This window comes from Limulus polyphemus, unplaced genomic scaffold (genome assembly GCF_000517525.1).
Source record: "Limulus polyphemus unplaced genomic scaffold, Limulus_polyphemus-2.1.2 Scaffold2332, whole genome shotgun sequence".
NCBI lineage: Eukaryota > Metazoa > Arthropoda > Merostomata > Xiphosura > Limulidae > Limulus > Limulus polyphemus.
Window position 1 is genome coordinate 145,449 of NW_013667942.1, and position 13,738 is coordinate 159,186.

At 34.6% G+C, this 13,738-nt stretch overlaps 1 protein-coding gene across 3 annotated transcripts in view; it reads left to right on the plus strand.

Moving 5' to 3' along the window:
- The first annotated feature begins 1,151 nt into the window (after positions 1-1,151).
- Positions 1,152-13,738, plus strand: part of LOC106466647 (iron-sulfur cluster assembly 1 homolog, mitochondrial-like) — a 38,261-nt gene continuing 25,674 nt past the window's right edge. The window contains exon 1 of one of the 3 annotated variants that reach the window (XR_002612259.1): positions 1,152-1,460. Coding sequence is in view for 1 of the 3 variants with exons in the window: in XM_013926939.2 (XP_013782393.2) it covers positions 1,633-1,634 (2 nt within the window). In the remaining 2 variants the exon portion in view is untranslated. Of the gene's footprint in view, positions 1,461-1,555; positions 1,635-13,738 lie in introns of those variants that run through there. The other 2 variants (XR_002612260.1, XM_013926939.2) reach the window with 2 other exon arrangements.

Here is a 13,738-nt window from a genome sequence, read left to right on the forward strand (position 1 = left end):
CATCTAGTCTTTCACTGCTAAATTAGGGATGGATAGCGCAGATAGCTAAATTTCTTTGGAAATAATGCAAACTATAACACATATAGAGTTTATCTGGTGAAAAAAATCCAACGTTCAGTTCTAGTGACGAGAGCAAAATATTTTATTTCCTCCTTTAATGTTTCTACAAACTTGTACACTGCCATAAATTATTGTAAGCCTACGTTACAAATGACGTTCAAACTGTACTACGTTTACGTAAACAAAATCAACGTACTTGATAATTTTGAAGTTTTGGTTTGTGTTTTAGTGAAATGCTCTTGAAGAAGCTGTAAAGCGAAACGTTGAGTGTCTAATTAAGTAAAAACAACAATTTGGTGTTAGAAGGTCATTTATTTTTAGTATTACAACACATACAGCAGAGACTATAACTGAATTATATCAAGTATTAAGTAATAAGTTGTGCCTATAGCAAGAAACTATACAGGATAAATACCAATAATTAATACTTACCAGTGGTATACCAATAATTATTATACCACTATTGTCACTTAACAGAGATATTCCAATAATTTCTCACCCAACTATTATTATTTATAGACTTATACTAACAATTATTATTCGGCTATTATAACCTAGAGACGCACCATAAACTGCTACGCAACTATCATAATTAAATACCACATTCTATTACTAACAAACGTAAGAATTTATGAGTGAAAGCAAATTAGAATAGGATTATGTTGTAATATGTCAATCCCACTACATCTACTATATTCATTGCCGACGAGACCTTTCGCTTAATTCTAAGGCTCATCAAGCTGGCTTGGATATGATAGACATAGTAGCGGTATAGATGAAAAGCATGACATACACAACCAATCACTAACTGTACGTATCATTGTTTACTGCAGTATACAACTAAACTATTCTGAGTTATCAGAGGCCTACCATCAACTACCGTAACTAAATACCATAATATTCCATTGCTAACAAAACATGACGGACACATTTCAACATCCGTTCGCAATTTATCATTGTACTTTACACTTGACAATAGCAGCCAAGCACGACATACGTATATTTCAAATTTTATCAACACCAGGTGCCAGTCCACGTACCGAATATCACCAACTATGTTTTTACACTACTTACATGTCCTGTTCTCAATAGGGAAATAAATTAAAAAGTTTTCTGTTTTAAAATTACATTTAAGTTAATCTTGAAATTTATAGCTTGGCCTAACAATTTTTTACATGTAATGTGACAGAAGGCTTGCTTTTATGGTGTTTCGAATGGAGTATAATATCAAAGAATGCCTTTGAATCGTCGTCCTCCCCTCCGGTGAATCAGCGGTAAGATTAGCAACTTATAACACCAAAAGCCAATGTTCGATTCTCTGCAGTGTACAGAGTGCATGTAGCCCATACAAAAAATTCTTTGAGCCACAAATAACCTCGTTCACTAGAACGCCATCTACAGTAAGTTGTTCTCTCTCTCTCTTTTTTTTTCACTTGGGTAAATGCAGCGTTACGCATAACCAAGACTTTATGTTGGATCTTCAGAATTCATTTGGAATAGAAATTAGCAGATCTAAAAATTTTGACAGCATTTAAAATCCAAGGAAAGTCCTTTCTTACTGACTTACCTCTAATGTATGTATTATTTGTCTTATTATTATTGACACTTAGTTTAAGTGTAATTTTCCCCATTGACCATGTTTTACTTGGGCTCTGCTGTTTAACTAAAGTTTTATAATAATGTTTACTTAACCCTATCCCGACGGGCATCCTTTACTGCGCATGTCCCGAGGTTTTAGTGACTTACATTCAAAATCTGCCGTTTAACTAGCTTTATAATATTGTTTACTTAACTAGGTTTAATACCCATATCAATAAACTCCATCTTTGTTCCGACACCAATGTTTCTATCTTATCCTTTTATTTCGAAAGTGTGACGTTTCTTCTACAAGTAGTGTCTAGAGAGGGGGGGGGAGAATTAAATTCATTTAAGCCTTGGCTGAAATTAATGTAAACAACTATTGCGCTTACGCCAGGGTGTGAATTTCAATGACAAACAGATAGACAGATAAAAGAGATAGACGATATCTATACTAGGCTGTAAAATCTTTTGTGAATATGCTTATAAAAAAATTTAGAGAGAACATGGAACCTCCACCACACCGTCTCGACTGGCTCTGTGGCGTCAGTAGCAGATGGATCTTTTAGAGCGTGGGAAAAAAGGGGAAATGCACGCAGCCATGTTTACTAGTCTTTCAAAAGTGGAGCGTGGTCTGTTTCTAGCGCCCTTGAGACACGCACTTCATGTATTCACGTATTCTAATACAAATGCGCACGCTTTGGCACGAGACAAATTAACTATTTCCTATAGAAAATGACAGAAAAAAGAATGGGACAATAACATCCTACTTCCTTAGACCAGATGTTAGCTTTTTCAGGTACCAATATGGCTTTATTGGGTGGTTATGAGTCATATTTTAATATTGGACTGAAGTGCTTCCCCCCAATTGGCTCAGCGATAAGTGTGGGGACTTATAATGCAATAATTTGAGGCTCGATTCTCGTTTTGGATGCAACAAAATTCCCCCATTGTGCATCTGTCTGCTAAACGAAACAAAAAACAAAGACTTCTACGCTTTCTCTTATACATGGGCGTCCGTAGAAAATTTTCCAGGGGGGGGGGGGGCAAAGTAGTGTGAAATTGTGAACTGCATACAAAATTCATATACATATGCTGAAAAAATAAAGAAAGAATTATGTTTCACATTTTCCAGGTGGGACCAAGTGCCCCCAAGTTTTGCTGACTTCTGTGTTAGATTGGCTGTATTATAATGTAGTTGGTTGTAGAGGTTTCTTTTATCTTTCTTTTTCTCTTGTGTGGTTCATTTCCCGTTATTTTATGATATAATCGTGCCTGAGATGATGGACTACCGCAGATTGATCGGTATTACAGAGCACCAGAGACCTGTGATAAAACTGTGTGTAAAGTTAAAAGTCACCACTCGGTATTACAGAGCACGAGAGACCTGTGATAAAACTGTGTGTAAAGTTAAAATAATACCTTTTTTAGTACTTGTCTCGTTATATTTTAATGTAGCAGAAAAATAATGTTTTTAGTACTTGTCTCGTCACATTTTAATGTAGCAGAAAAATGTTTTTAGTACTTGTCTCGTCACATTTTAATGTAGCAAAAAATAATGCCTATTTAGTACTTGTCTCGTCACATTTTAATGCAGCAGAAAAATAATGCCTTTTTATTACTTGTCTCGTCACATTTTAATGTAGCAGAATATCATGTTTTTAGTACTTGTCTTGTTACATTTTAATGTAGCAGAAAAATAATGCCTTTTTGGTACTTGTCTCGTCACATTTTAATGCAGCAAAAAATAATGCCTTTTTAGTACTTGTCTCGTCATATTTTAATGTAGCAGAAAATAATATTTTTAGTACTTGTCTCGTCACATTTTAATGTAGCAGAAACATAGTTTTTACTACTTGTTTCGTCACATTTTAATTTAGCAGAAAAATAATGCCTTTTTAGCACTTGTGTCGTTACATTTTAATGCAGCAGAATAATAATTTCTTTTTTAGTACTTGTCTCGTCACATTTTAATGCAGCAGAAAAATAATGTTTGTTAGTACTTGTCTCGTCATATTTTAATGTAGCAGTGAAATAATGCCTTTTTAGTACTTGTCTCGTCATATTTTAATGTAGCAGAAAATAATATTTTTAGTACTTGTCTCGTCACATTTTAATGTAGCAGAAACATAGTTTTTACTACTTGTTTCGTCACATTTTAATTTAGCAGAAAAATAATGCCTTTTTAGCACTTGTGTCGTCACATTTGAATGTAGCAGAAAAATAATGCCTTTTTAGTACTTGTCTCGTTACATTTTAATGCAGCAGAATAATAATTTCTTTTTTAGTACTTGTCTCGTCACATTTTAATGCAGCAGAAAAATAATGTTTGTTAGTACTTGTCTCGTCATATTTTAATGTAGCAGTGAAATAATGCCTTTTTAGTACTTGTCTCGTCATATTTTAATGTAGCAGAAAATAATATTTTTAGTACTTGTCTCGTTACATTTGAATGTAGCAGAAAAATAATGCCTTTTTAGTACTTGTATCGTCATATTTTAATGTAGCAGAAAATAATATTTTTTAGTACTTGTCTCGTCACATTTTAATGTAGCAAAAAATAATGCCTTTTTTAGTACTTGTCTCGTCACATTTTAATGTATCAGAACATAGTTTTTTAGTACTTGTCTCGTTACATTTTAATGCAGCAGAAAAATAATTTCTTTTTTTAGTACTTGTCTCGTCACATTTTAATGCAGCAGAAAAATAATGTTTGTTAGTACTTGTCTCGTCATATTTTAATGTAGCAGTGAAATAATGCCTTTTTAGTACTTGTCTCATCACATTTTAATGTAGCAGAAAAATAATGTGTTTTAGTACTTGTTTCGTCATTTTTTAATGCAGCAGAAAGATAATGCCTTTTTAGTACTTGTCTCGTCACATTTTAATGCAGCAGAAAAATAATGTGTTTTAGTACTTGTCTCGTCATTTTTTAATGTAGCAGTAAAAAAATGTTTTTAGTACTTGTCTCGTCACATTTTAATGTAGCAGACAATAATGACTTTTTAGTACTTCTCGTTGTATTTTAATGTAGAAGAAAAATAATGCCTTTTTGTACTTGTCTCGTTACATTTTAATGTAGCAAAAAAATAATGCCTTTTTAGTACTTGTCTCGTCACATTTTAATGTAGCAGAAAAATAATGTTTTTTAGTACTTGTCTCGTCACATTTTAATGTAGCAAAATTACTGACATACACTAAAACTTTGTAAATGAAATTATGTATATATATATATATAATCTGTCAACAGTAGACATGACCTGCTAACCTTCGTCAATAACTCTTTTCATTATTATAGCCTTACCAATTTTCATTCTTAGCTCTCTTCAATACCCTGCTGATTATTGTTCCTAGACATTGGACATAATACTGTTTTTCCCAAAGAAACTTGTCAAAGTTACGTGGGTTTTATTTCTTTTAAAATTATGTTTTATTTCGCTTTTAATTGTAATTTTGGAGATACGTTTTTAGTTTATATTTTTATGTTCTTTTTGGAGTTGTTTACAGTGGAATGTTTATGTGCTGAACAACTTGCCACCTTTAAAATGCTTTATTCTTTGTAAGAATTTCAGTGGGGACAATAAGATAACAACCGCACAATTTCTGCCAAATTCTGAGACTTTTCGTCTAAACAAAAGTAGAGTATATAATTAGATATCAACCGTACCATATATGCTAAGTTCGATGACGATGATACTTTTCGTGCAAGGCTCTCAAGGCCAGCTTGGACACGTCAGAAATAGTAGTGGCTGAGACGATGTTTATATTATCAAACTGCTTGAACAACGTCTGTTTCGGTGTGAAATGGATTAAGTTGGAAAAGTGTAATTTTTACCAATTTTATTTAAGGCTCTACGTTATATATACTTTATTACCTTAGTATTAAACCTTCATTGTCATAACATGTTTATGACTTTGCTATGCAACCAATGATGAGGTATGAGTCTCAATTGAGGTCAGCCTATTTGCAGTGTGTGCCCCACCACACGTCATGTCATATAGCGTTATCTATACAATGGTAGAAGGCGACTCACTTTGAACCCACAGGGTGTGACGCATCACTACTTGTGACAACCAAATTTCCAGTTTGGTTTAAGTGACAAAGTGGAAAAAAAGTGAAAAAAAATCAGAAATGTACTAGAATTCTCTGGCAAACCCGAAAACGGAAATTTCGTTTTATTGCAAGGCACAGCGGACAGTTACCTAGGGGACCGGAGACGTTATTCCTCACTCAAAGTCATCGGAAAATTGAAGGTACTCTTCCTTACAAGAACAAACCCACAATTGTGCTCCAGTTTGTAATTTATGAAGCGAGAAGTAGGAAACGAGGTAGGTTTTAGGGCGAGCTCAGATCGCGCAAGGTGTGGCCCACAACTTTTTGAACCCAAGAAAAAAAAATAGAGAACGAATTTATCTTAAAGAAAAAGAAACAAAGTAGACCGGCTTGAACTAAAACTCATACTCAAACAAGTCACAGGAAACAAAGTAGACCAGCTGGAACTGAAACTCAAACAAGTCACAGGAAATAAAGTAGACCGACTTGAATTGAAGATCAAACAAGTCACATTGGTTTCCGGCTTTTTTGTTTCTTGTTTACCCTCCCTGATTTTATAACACCGTGATTTGTTTGAGTTTCAGTCCATGCCGGTCTACTTCGTTTCCCGTGACTTGTTTGAGTTTCAGTCCAAGCCGGTCTACTTCGTTTCCCGTGACTTGTTTGAGTTTCAGAAGTCAATTTACTTTTTGTCATAATAAGTAAAATGAATAAGTGTATATCTCCAACAGACACCAACATTAAGTAAAAGGAATAAGTGTGTAGTTCCAACAGACACCAACAATAAGTAAAAGGAATAAGTGTATAGCTCAAAGAGACACCAACAATAAGTAAAAGGAATAAGTGTACAACTCCAACATACTCCAACAATAAGTAAAAGAAATAAGTGTATATTTCCAACATACTCCAACAATAAGTAAAAGGAATAAGTGTACAACTCCAACAATAAGTAAAAGAAATAAGTGTATAACTCCAACATACTCCAACAATAAGTAAAAGGAATAAGTGTATAGCTCAAAGAGACACCAACAATAAGTAAAAGGAATAAGTGTACAACTCCAACATACTCCAACAATAAGTAAAAGAAATAAGTGTATAACTCCAACATACTCCAACAATAAGTAAAAGAAATAAGTGTACAACTCCAACATACTCCAACAATAAGTAAAAGAAATAAGTGTATAACTTCTACAAACACCAACAATAAGTAAAAGAAATAAGTGTATAACTTCTACAAACACCAACAATAAGTAAAATAAATAAGTGTATAACTCCAACAATAAGTAAAAGGAATAAGTATATAGCTCCAAGAGACATCAACAATAAGTAAAAGGAATAAGTATATAGCTCCAAGAGACATCAACAATAAGTAAAAGGATAAATGTGGTGTCTGTTGGAGCTACACACTTATTTCTTTTACGTATTGTTTGTGTCTGTTGGAGCTACACACTTATTAATTTTACTTACTGTTTGTGTCTGTTGGAGCTATACTCATTTCTTTTACTTATTGTTTGTGTCTGTTGGAGTTACACACTTATTTGTTTTACTTACTGTTTGTGTCTCTTGGACCTATACGTTTATTCCTTTTACATATTTTTGGTGTCTCTTGGAGTTATAACAATAAGTAAAATTAATAAGTGTGTAGCTCCAACAGACACAAACAATAAGTAAAAGAAATAAGTGTGTAGCTCCAACAGATACCAACAATAAGTAAAATTAATAAGTGTGTAGCTCCAACAGACACAAACAATAAGTAAAAGAAATAAGTGTGTAGCTCCAACAGACACCAACAATAAGTAAAATTAATAAGTGTGTAGCTCCAACAGACACCAAACAATAAGTAAAATTAATAAGTGTATAGCTCCAACAGGCAGCAACAATAAGTAAAAGGAATAAGTGTGTGTAACTCCAATAATAATGCAAAGAGGGAAAAATAGCATACACTGTAAATGGTAATAATAGCCTTGATATTAATGATAATAATTAAAAATTCAACTTCTAATAACGATAATTTTCTTTTTTATTGTTAGGACTACTTAAAATCATGATAAACATACAAAATTCTTGTATCCTCTCCTCGGAGAGAAACTGTATTTTGTTTGTTTTTTATCCACTTCACACTATTACTATTTAGATACCCATGGTGGCTACCGCACAGATAGTCCATTGCTTCTTACGTTATGAGAAATATTTCATCAACCTGACAGCTTTGTTATGTCTATATTAAATTCACACGGTTGGTGGCCAGGTGGTTAGGGCGCTCGACTCGCAATCTGAAGGTCGCGGTTTTGAATCCCCATCACACCAAACATGCTCGCCCTTTCAGCCGTGGGGGCGTTATAATGTATCGGTCAATACCACTATTCGTTGGTAAAAGAAGAGTTGGCGGTGGTTGGTGTTGACTAGCTCGTTTCCCTCTAGTCTTACACTGCTAAATTAGGGATGGCTAGTGCAGACAGCCCTCGTGTAGCTTTGCGCGAAATTCAAAACAAACAAACAAGTCAAACGCTTGGTTCATGTGCAAAACGTGGATCACGAAAACACACCATTGCCAGTAATGTCACTAACAATATTATATTTTTTGTTTGAAATTAAGCACAAAGCTACAAAAGTAGTGTATTGATGAAATAAAACCGACCTTTTCTTCACATATCCGGCCTAGTTGTTTTCGGTTTTACTGCTAGTCTTTGTTTAATAGGTAGGACCTAATGATCAACGTCGCTAGATTTATACACTGGACATAAATAACGCTTGACCTAATGTGGTGGTTGTTTGTCCGTGGTGTGAATTACAGAACCCTGCCTTCGGACTTGAAGCATGGGTTTCATAATATCGGGCTGAGTGACAGAGATATGGCTGCTCAAATTACAGGAAGTATGTCGTTAAACACGAACGAAAAACAGAACTACAGAAATGAATTTCGTTAAAAAATATATGCAAAAATACATGATATAATTATACGTTTTTGTTTCCATAATAAGTGTTTGCTGGCGCTTCAGTAATTATGGAATATTGACATAAATACAGGCGACTCACGTTGAACCCCAAGGTGTGAGACGTCGCCACCAGTGACAAATTGAGTTTCTTGTTAGGCTTGGTGACAAAGAACTAGTGAAGAATTAGTAATGTGCTAGTGTTCTCGAACGAGCCCGAAAATAGAAACTATTGAAAGGTAAATACTTGACAACGTATTTTATATTATTTCTAGTCGTCTTAAGGACCAGCGTAAAATTATAGGACTTGGCAAGTAGTATTCCTCATTGGCAAATTGAAGATGCTCTTCCTTAGAACAACACCGCAATTTTGCTCCGGTGTGTAATTTCTGAAGAGAAGAGTGTGAAATACGATAGGTTTTGGGTCAGAAGAGTGTGTAACGTGGTAGGTTTTAGGACAGAAGAGTGTGAAACATAGTAGGTTTTAGAACAGAATAGTATGAAACATGGTAGACTTTAGAACAGAATAGTATGAAACATAGTAGGTTTTAGAACAGAATAGTGTGAAACATGGTAGGTTTTAGGAAAGAAGAATATGAAACACTGTTAAGTTTTAGGATAGAAGAGTGTAAAAACTGCAAGTTTTAGGACAAAAGAGTGTGAAACATGGTAGATTTAGGAAATAAAAGTATGAAACACGGGAGATTTTACAAGAGAAGAGTATGAAACACTGTAGGTTTTAGGACAGAAGAGTGTGAAACCCAGTAAGTTTTAGAACAGAAGAGTGTGAAACATTGTAGGTTTAGTGGAGAAGAGTGTGAAACACGGCAGGCTTTTTTTTTTCGGAGGAGGGGGGGGAGACTCAGAGTGCTTAAGGTGTACGCCACAACTTCACCCCTAGGAAAAAATAAATAAAACAGAGGAGGAACACGTTGTGAAATGAGAAACAAAATAGAACAGCGTGAACTTCAACTCAAGTAAATTACGGCATAATAAAGATGGGAGGGCAAACAATGAACAAAGAAGCCAGCCAGTAACAATAAGTAACAACAATAAGAGGCCAGATAGGAATATCCCAATGCCGTTTTTCCTGGATCCACGTTTTGTGCATACACCAAAAGTATTAGATCAGTTTGATATGAACACAGCAAAATGGTTAGGTTAATTAAATGTTTCGTATAAGAATGTGCATGTGTTCTGTTCAGTAAAAAAAGAAAAAGATAATAACTTTACAATTTTACTACAGCTTTCACTGTATGTTGTTGAGTAAACAAAACCGACCTTTGCTTTGAAGATCACCCTTGTTTTTCGGCCAAATCAATAATATCACTTATTTCACCTCGTGATGTCCAGATATAAAATGTTTTGGTTCTTGATTTGGCTTAACAGGATCCCAAAAGATCATAACTTTCAGGTCTAACACTAACATTATACCTCTCAAGAGTAAGGTTATGTGATAGCAATAGACTGTCGCCATCTTGATTTTCTTTGTTGGTCTAATGTAGACGTTATGACAAAGAGAACAAATGAGGTTGTGTGCTTTAATTTTTTGATTCTATATCCATGTTGCCCCATAATGGCACAGTGGTATGTCTGCGGACTTACAACGTTAGAAACCTGGTTTCGATACCCGTGGTGGGCAGACCACAGATAGCCCATTGCGTAGTTTTATGCTTAATTCCAAACAAACAAACAATTTACGTCCATGTTATTGTTATACGCTCGTCTTTATTGTCACTCTTAGTAGTAATAATGTGATTCATATGATGTAAAATCTATAAAATAAACAATATTGTCAGGATGCACTGTTTATTAGATTCATCTTAAACAGGCCTAATAGCCTTCAGCGTCGGGTAAAAATATACACTGGTTTACTTTTTGGTTTTAACAACGCATAACTGACTGTACATTGCATTATGACAATTATAACTGAAACGACTACTCAAACTTTATATCAGACGAATGCTGGCGAAATTATGTCTTTTGTATGAAAACTCCCTGGAATAGTCTTCCTTTCAGCTGCGGTAACAGCCCATCTGAAACTGCCCCCGCCACTCTTTCAGAAACAGCCCTCCCCCCCCTATATATATATATATATATATATATAAGGTATTTTTGCGCTGTGCCCTAACCCCTCGCCTGTCATTATACTAAATCCTAACAATAGCAGTCTAATCTTCTTTTATTAAACTGTAAGATGACTGGTGTAATACGGGCATAACGTGAAGGGCAGAACCTCGTAAGGAGCGTGAGAACGCTCGCGGTGTTTTGTTCTGGACTGTCAGACCGTTCTCTAGGAGAGAGACGAGGATATGGTTCACTGCACTAGATGAGAAGCCCCGTACACAGTAAGGGCTAGTGAGAGGATCTTCACTCATGGATTCTCCCCCTCCTCCTTCAAAAATAATGTGCCCTTGTAGAAGTTTCAGAGTGGTGAAGAGAGGCAGAACTTGAGGTCACCAATAACTGTTCTTTGTTCTTGACTGTAAAAAAAAAAAAAACTGGGTTGGGAAGTTGTCATTCTTATTTTAGTTTTAAACTTACTGTGCCTTAACTACTCGTAGAGTTTTAAATTTACTGTGCCTTAACTACTCGTAGAGTTTTAAACTTACCGTGCCTTAACTACTCGTAGAGTTTTAAACTTACCGTGCCTTAACTACTCGTAGAGTTTTAAACTTACTGTGCCTTAACTACTCGTAGAGTTTTAAACTTACTGTGCCTTAACTACTCGTAGAGTTTTAAACTGAATACTAATTTGCATTTGAAATGAAGTAATTTTCTGAAGATATCATGAAGAAGATCAGTGTTCTGAAGATATCACGAAGAAGATACATTTTTTCATGTGAACAAAGTACTCCAGAATCTGCTGGTTAGGATATCTCGGCGAGGATTATTCGCAACGTTACACAATGAAACGTGATGACTAGTATTATTAGTGAATTACGTAGGCCTATTACTGAGATTCGTGGGTCACTTACTGTTTAGATGAAGTAAGAAAGATACCGCCTTGTCTTGCATGAACAATGATTTCAGGACTAAAGATAAAGCAAAACATGAAAAAGCTAGTTATAAGAACTTCTGAGGGAAAGTAAAGAATGGTGTATAATAATATTACAATCACACCACATCTTATATATGCAGTGTTGACGAGGCCTTTCGCCTAACACCAAGACGCTCCAGTCCTGCTTGGATACGACAGATATAGCAGTGGTCGAACCACTTTATAAGTTATAAAATTTCTTGCAAACTAGTGACAGTATATACAATTATAAAGCTCGAGGTGATTATTTATATATATAAATTCTAAGAACCCATGATATATATATCATTACATGTAAAAAAATATTGCGTCTGCTATATCCGGTCCAGTACTGAAGAGGTCTTTCGCCCGATACTAGGGATCATCAGACCGGTTGGGATACAACAGACATAGTTAGTGTCCCAGACGCTATATATGTATGTGTGTGTATCATCCGTTTTCATGAACAACAACTATTAAGGTGTGAATGAGGGGCAAGTGTATTGTAATTATTATCGGTTTTATTTGGGTTCTTTACAAATCAGAAACTTTAGGTAACAATTCATAATCTTATTCATTTATTATTACAGATTAAGGGCCAAATGAATCTCAAGGTAATATTAAATTAAACATCTCTAAGACTGGTGTTAAACGCTTAAAACTATTACAATAAGCATAGACGTATGAGCGAACAAAAAAATCAACACATAAATTACTAAATAAACGATCAATATGGTAAAACTAAATATTTGTAAAATCTTGGAGTAGTAAAAAAAAACCCGTAAAAACTGAGAGGACATGGGTGATGCACAAACCAATTTACACAGATGGACTTGATATAGTCCCCGTGAAATATACGGTTGTATGTAATATTTCAAAAGCTAAGATAATAAGAAAATGTTTCACATTGTCCGCGTTTATAAAGGTTGTTGTGTAAATAAACATTTGCTAAGTTTCATAATCGTTCTTCCAGTACATGCCTAGTTACTTCATGAAGGTGTTAATATCGACCATATTTATTACCACACCGTAGAAGAAAGGCAGATATGATTTCACACTGAGTCCATCTAGAGCTACATAAATGGACATCAAATTTACGTTAAAACTTATCCTGTAGCTTCTGAACAGATATAGAGGAATTAATGGTCTTTAAACTTTAAAGTGATATAACCAACTATATAAGGACACGTTTCTAGAAATATGGGATAATAAAACTGATATAATCACGGGTATAACCAGCTATGTAAGGACATGTTTCTGGAAATATGGGATAAGTCCTTACATAGCTAGTTATACCCATGATTATATCAGTTTTGTTATCCCAAGTTTCTAGAAACGTCTCCTTACATAGCTGGTTATACCCGTGATTATATCAGTTTTGGGCGTTTCTGGATAATAAAACTGATATAATCACGTGTATAACCAGCTATGTAAGGACATGTTTCTGGAAATTTGGGATAATAAAACTGATATAATCACGGGTATAACCAGCTATGTAAGGACATGTTTCTGGAAATATGGGATAACAAAACTGATATAATCACGAGTATAACCAGCTATGTAAGGAGACGTTTCTAGAAACTTGGGATAACAAAACTGATATAATCATGGGGATAACTAGCTATGTAAGGACGCGTTTCTGGAAATTCGAGATAATAAAACTGATATAATCACGGGTATAACCAGTTATGTAAGGACATGTTTCTAGAAATTCGGGATAATAAAACTGATATAATCACGGGTATAACCAGCTATGTAAGGACATGTTTCTGGAAATTTGGGATAACAAAACTGATATAATCATGGGTATAACTAGCTATGTAAGGACATGTTTCTAGAAATATGGGATAATAAAACTGATATAATCACGTGTATAACCAGCTATGTAAGGACATGTTTCTGGAAATTCTGGATAATAAAACTGATATAATCACGTGTATAACCAGCTATGTAAGGACATGTTTCTGGAAATTTGGGATAATAAAACGGATTTAATCACGTGTATAACCAGCTATGTAAGGACATGTTTCTGGAAATTCGGGATAATAAAACGGATTTAATCACGTGTATAACCAGCTATGTAAGGACATGTTT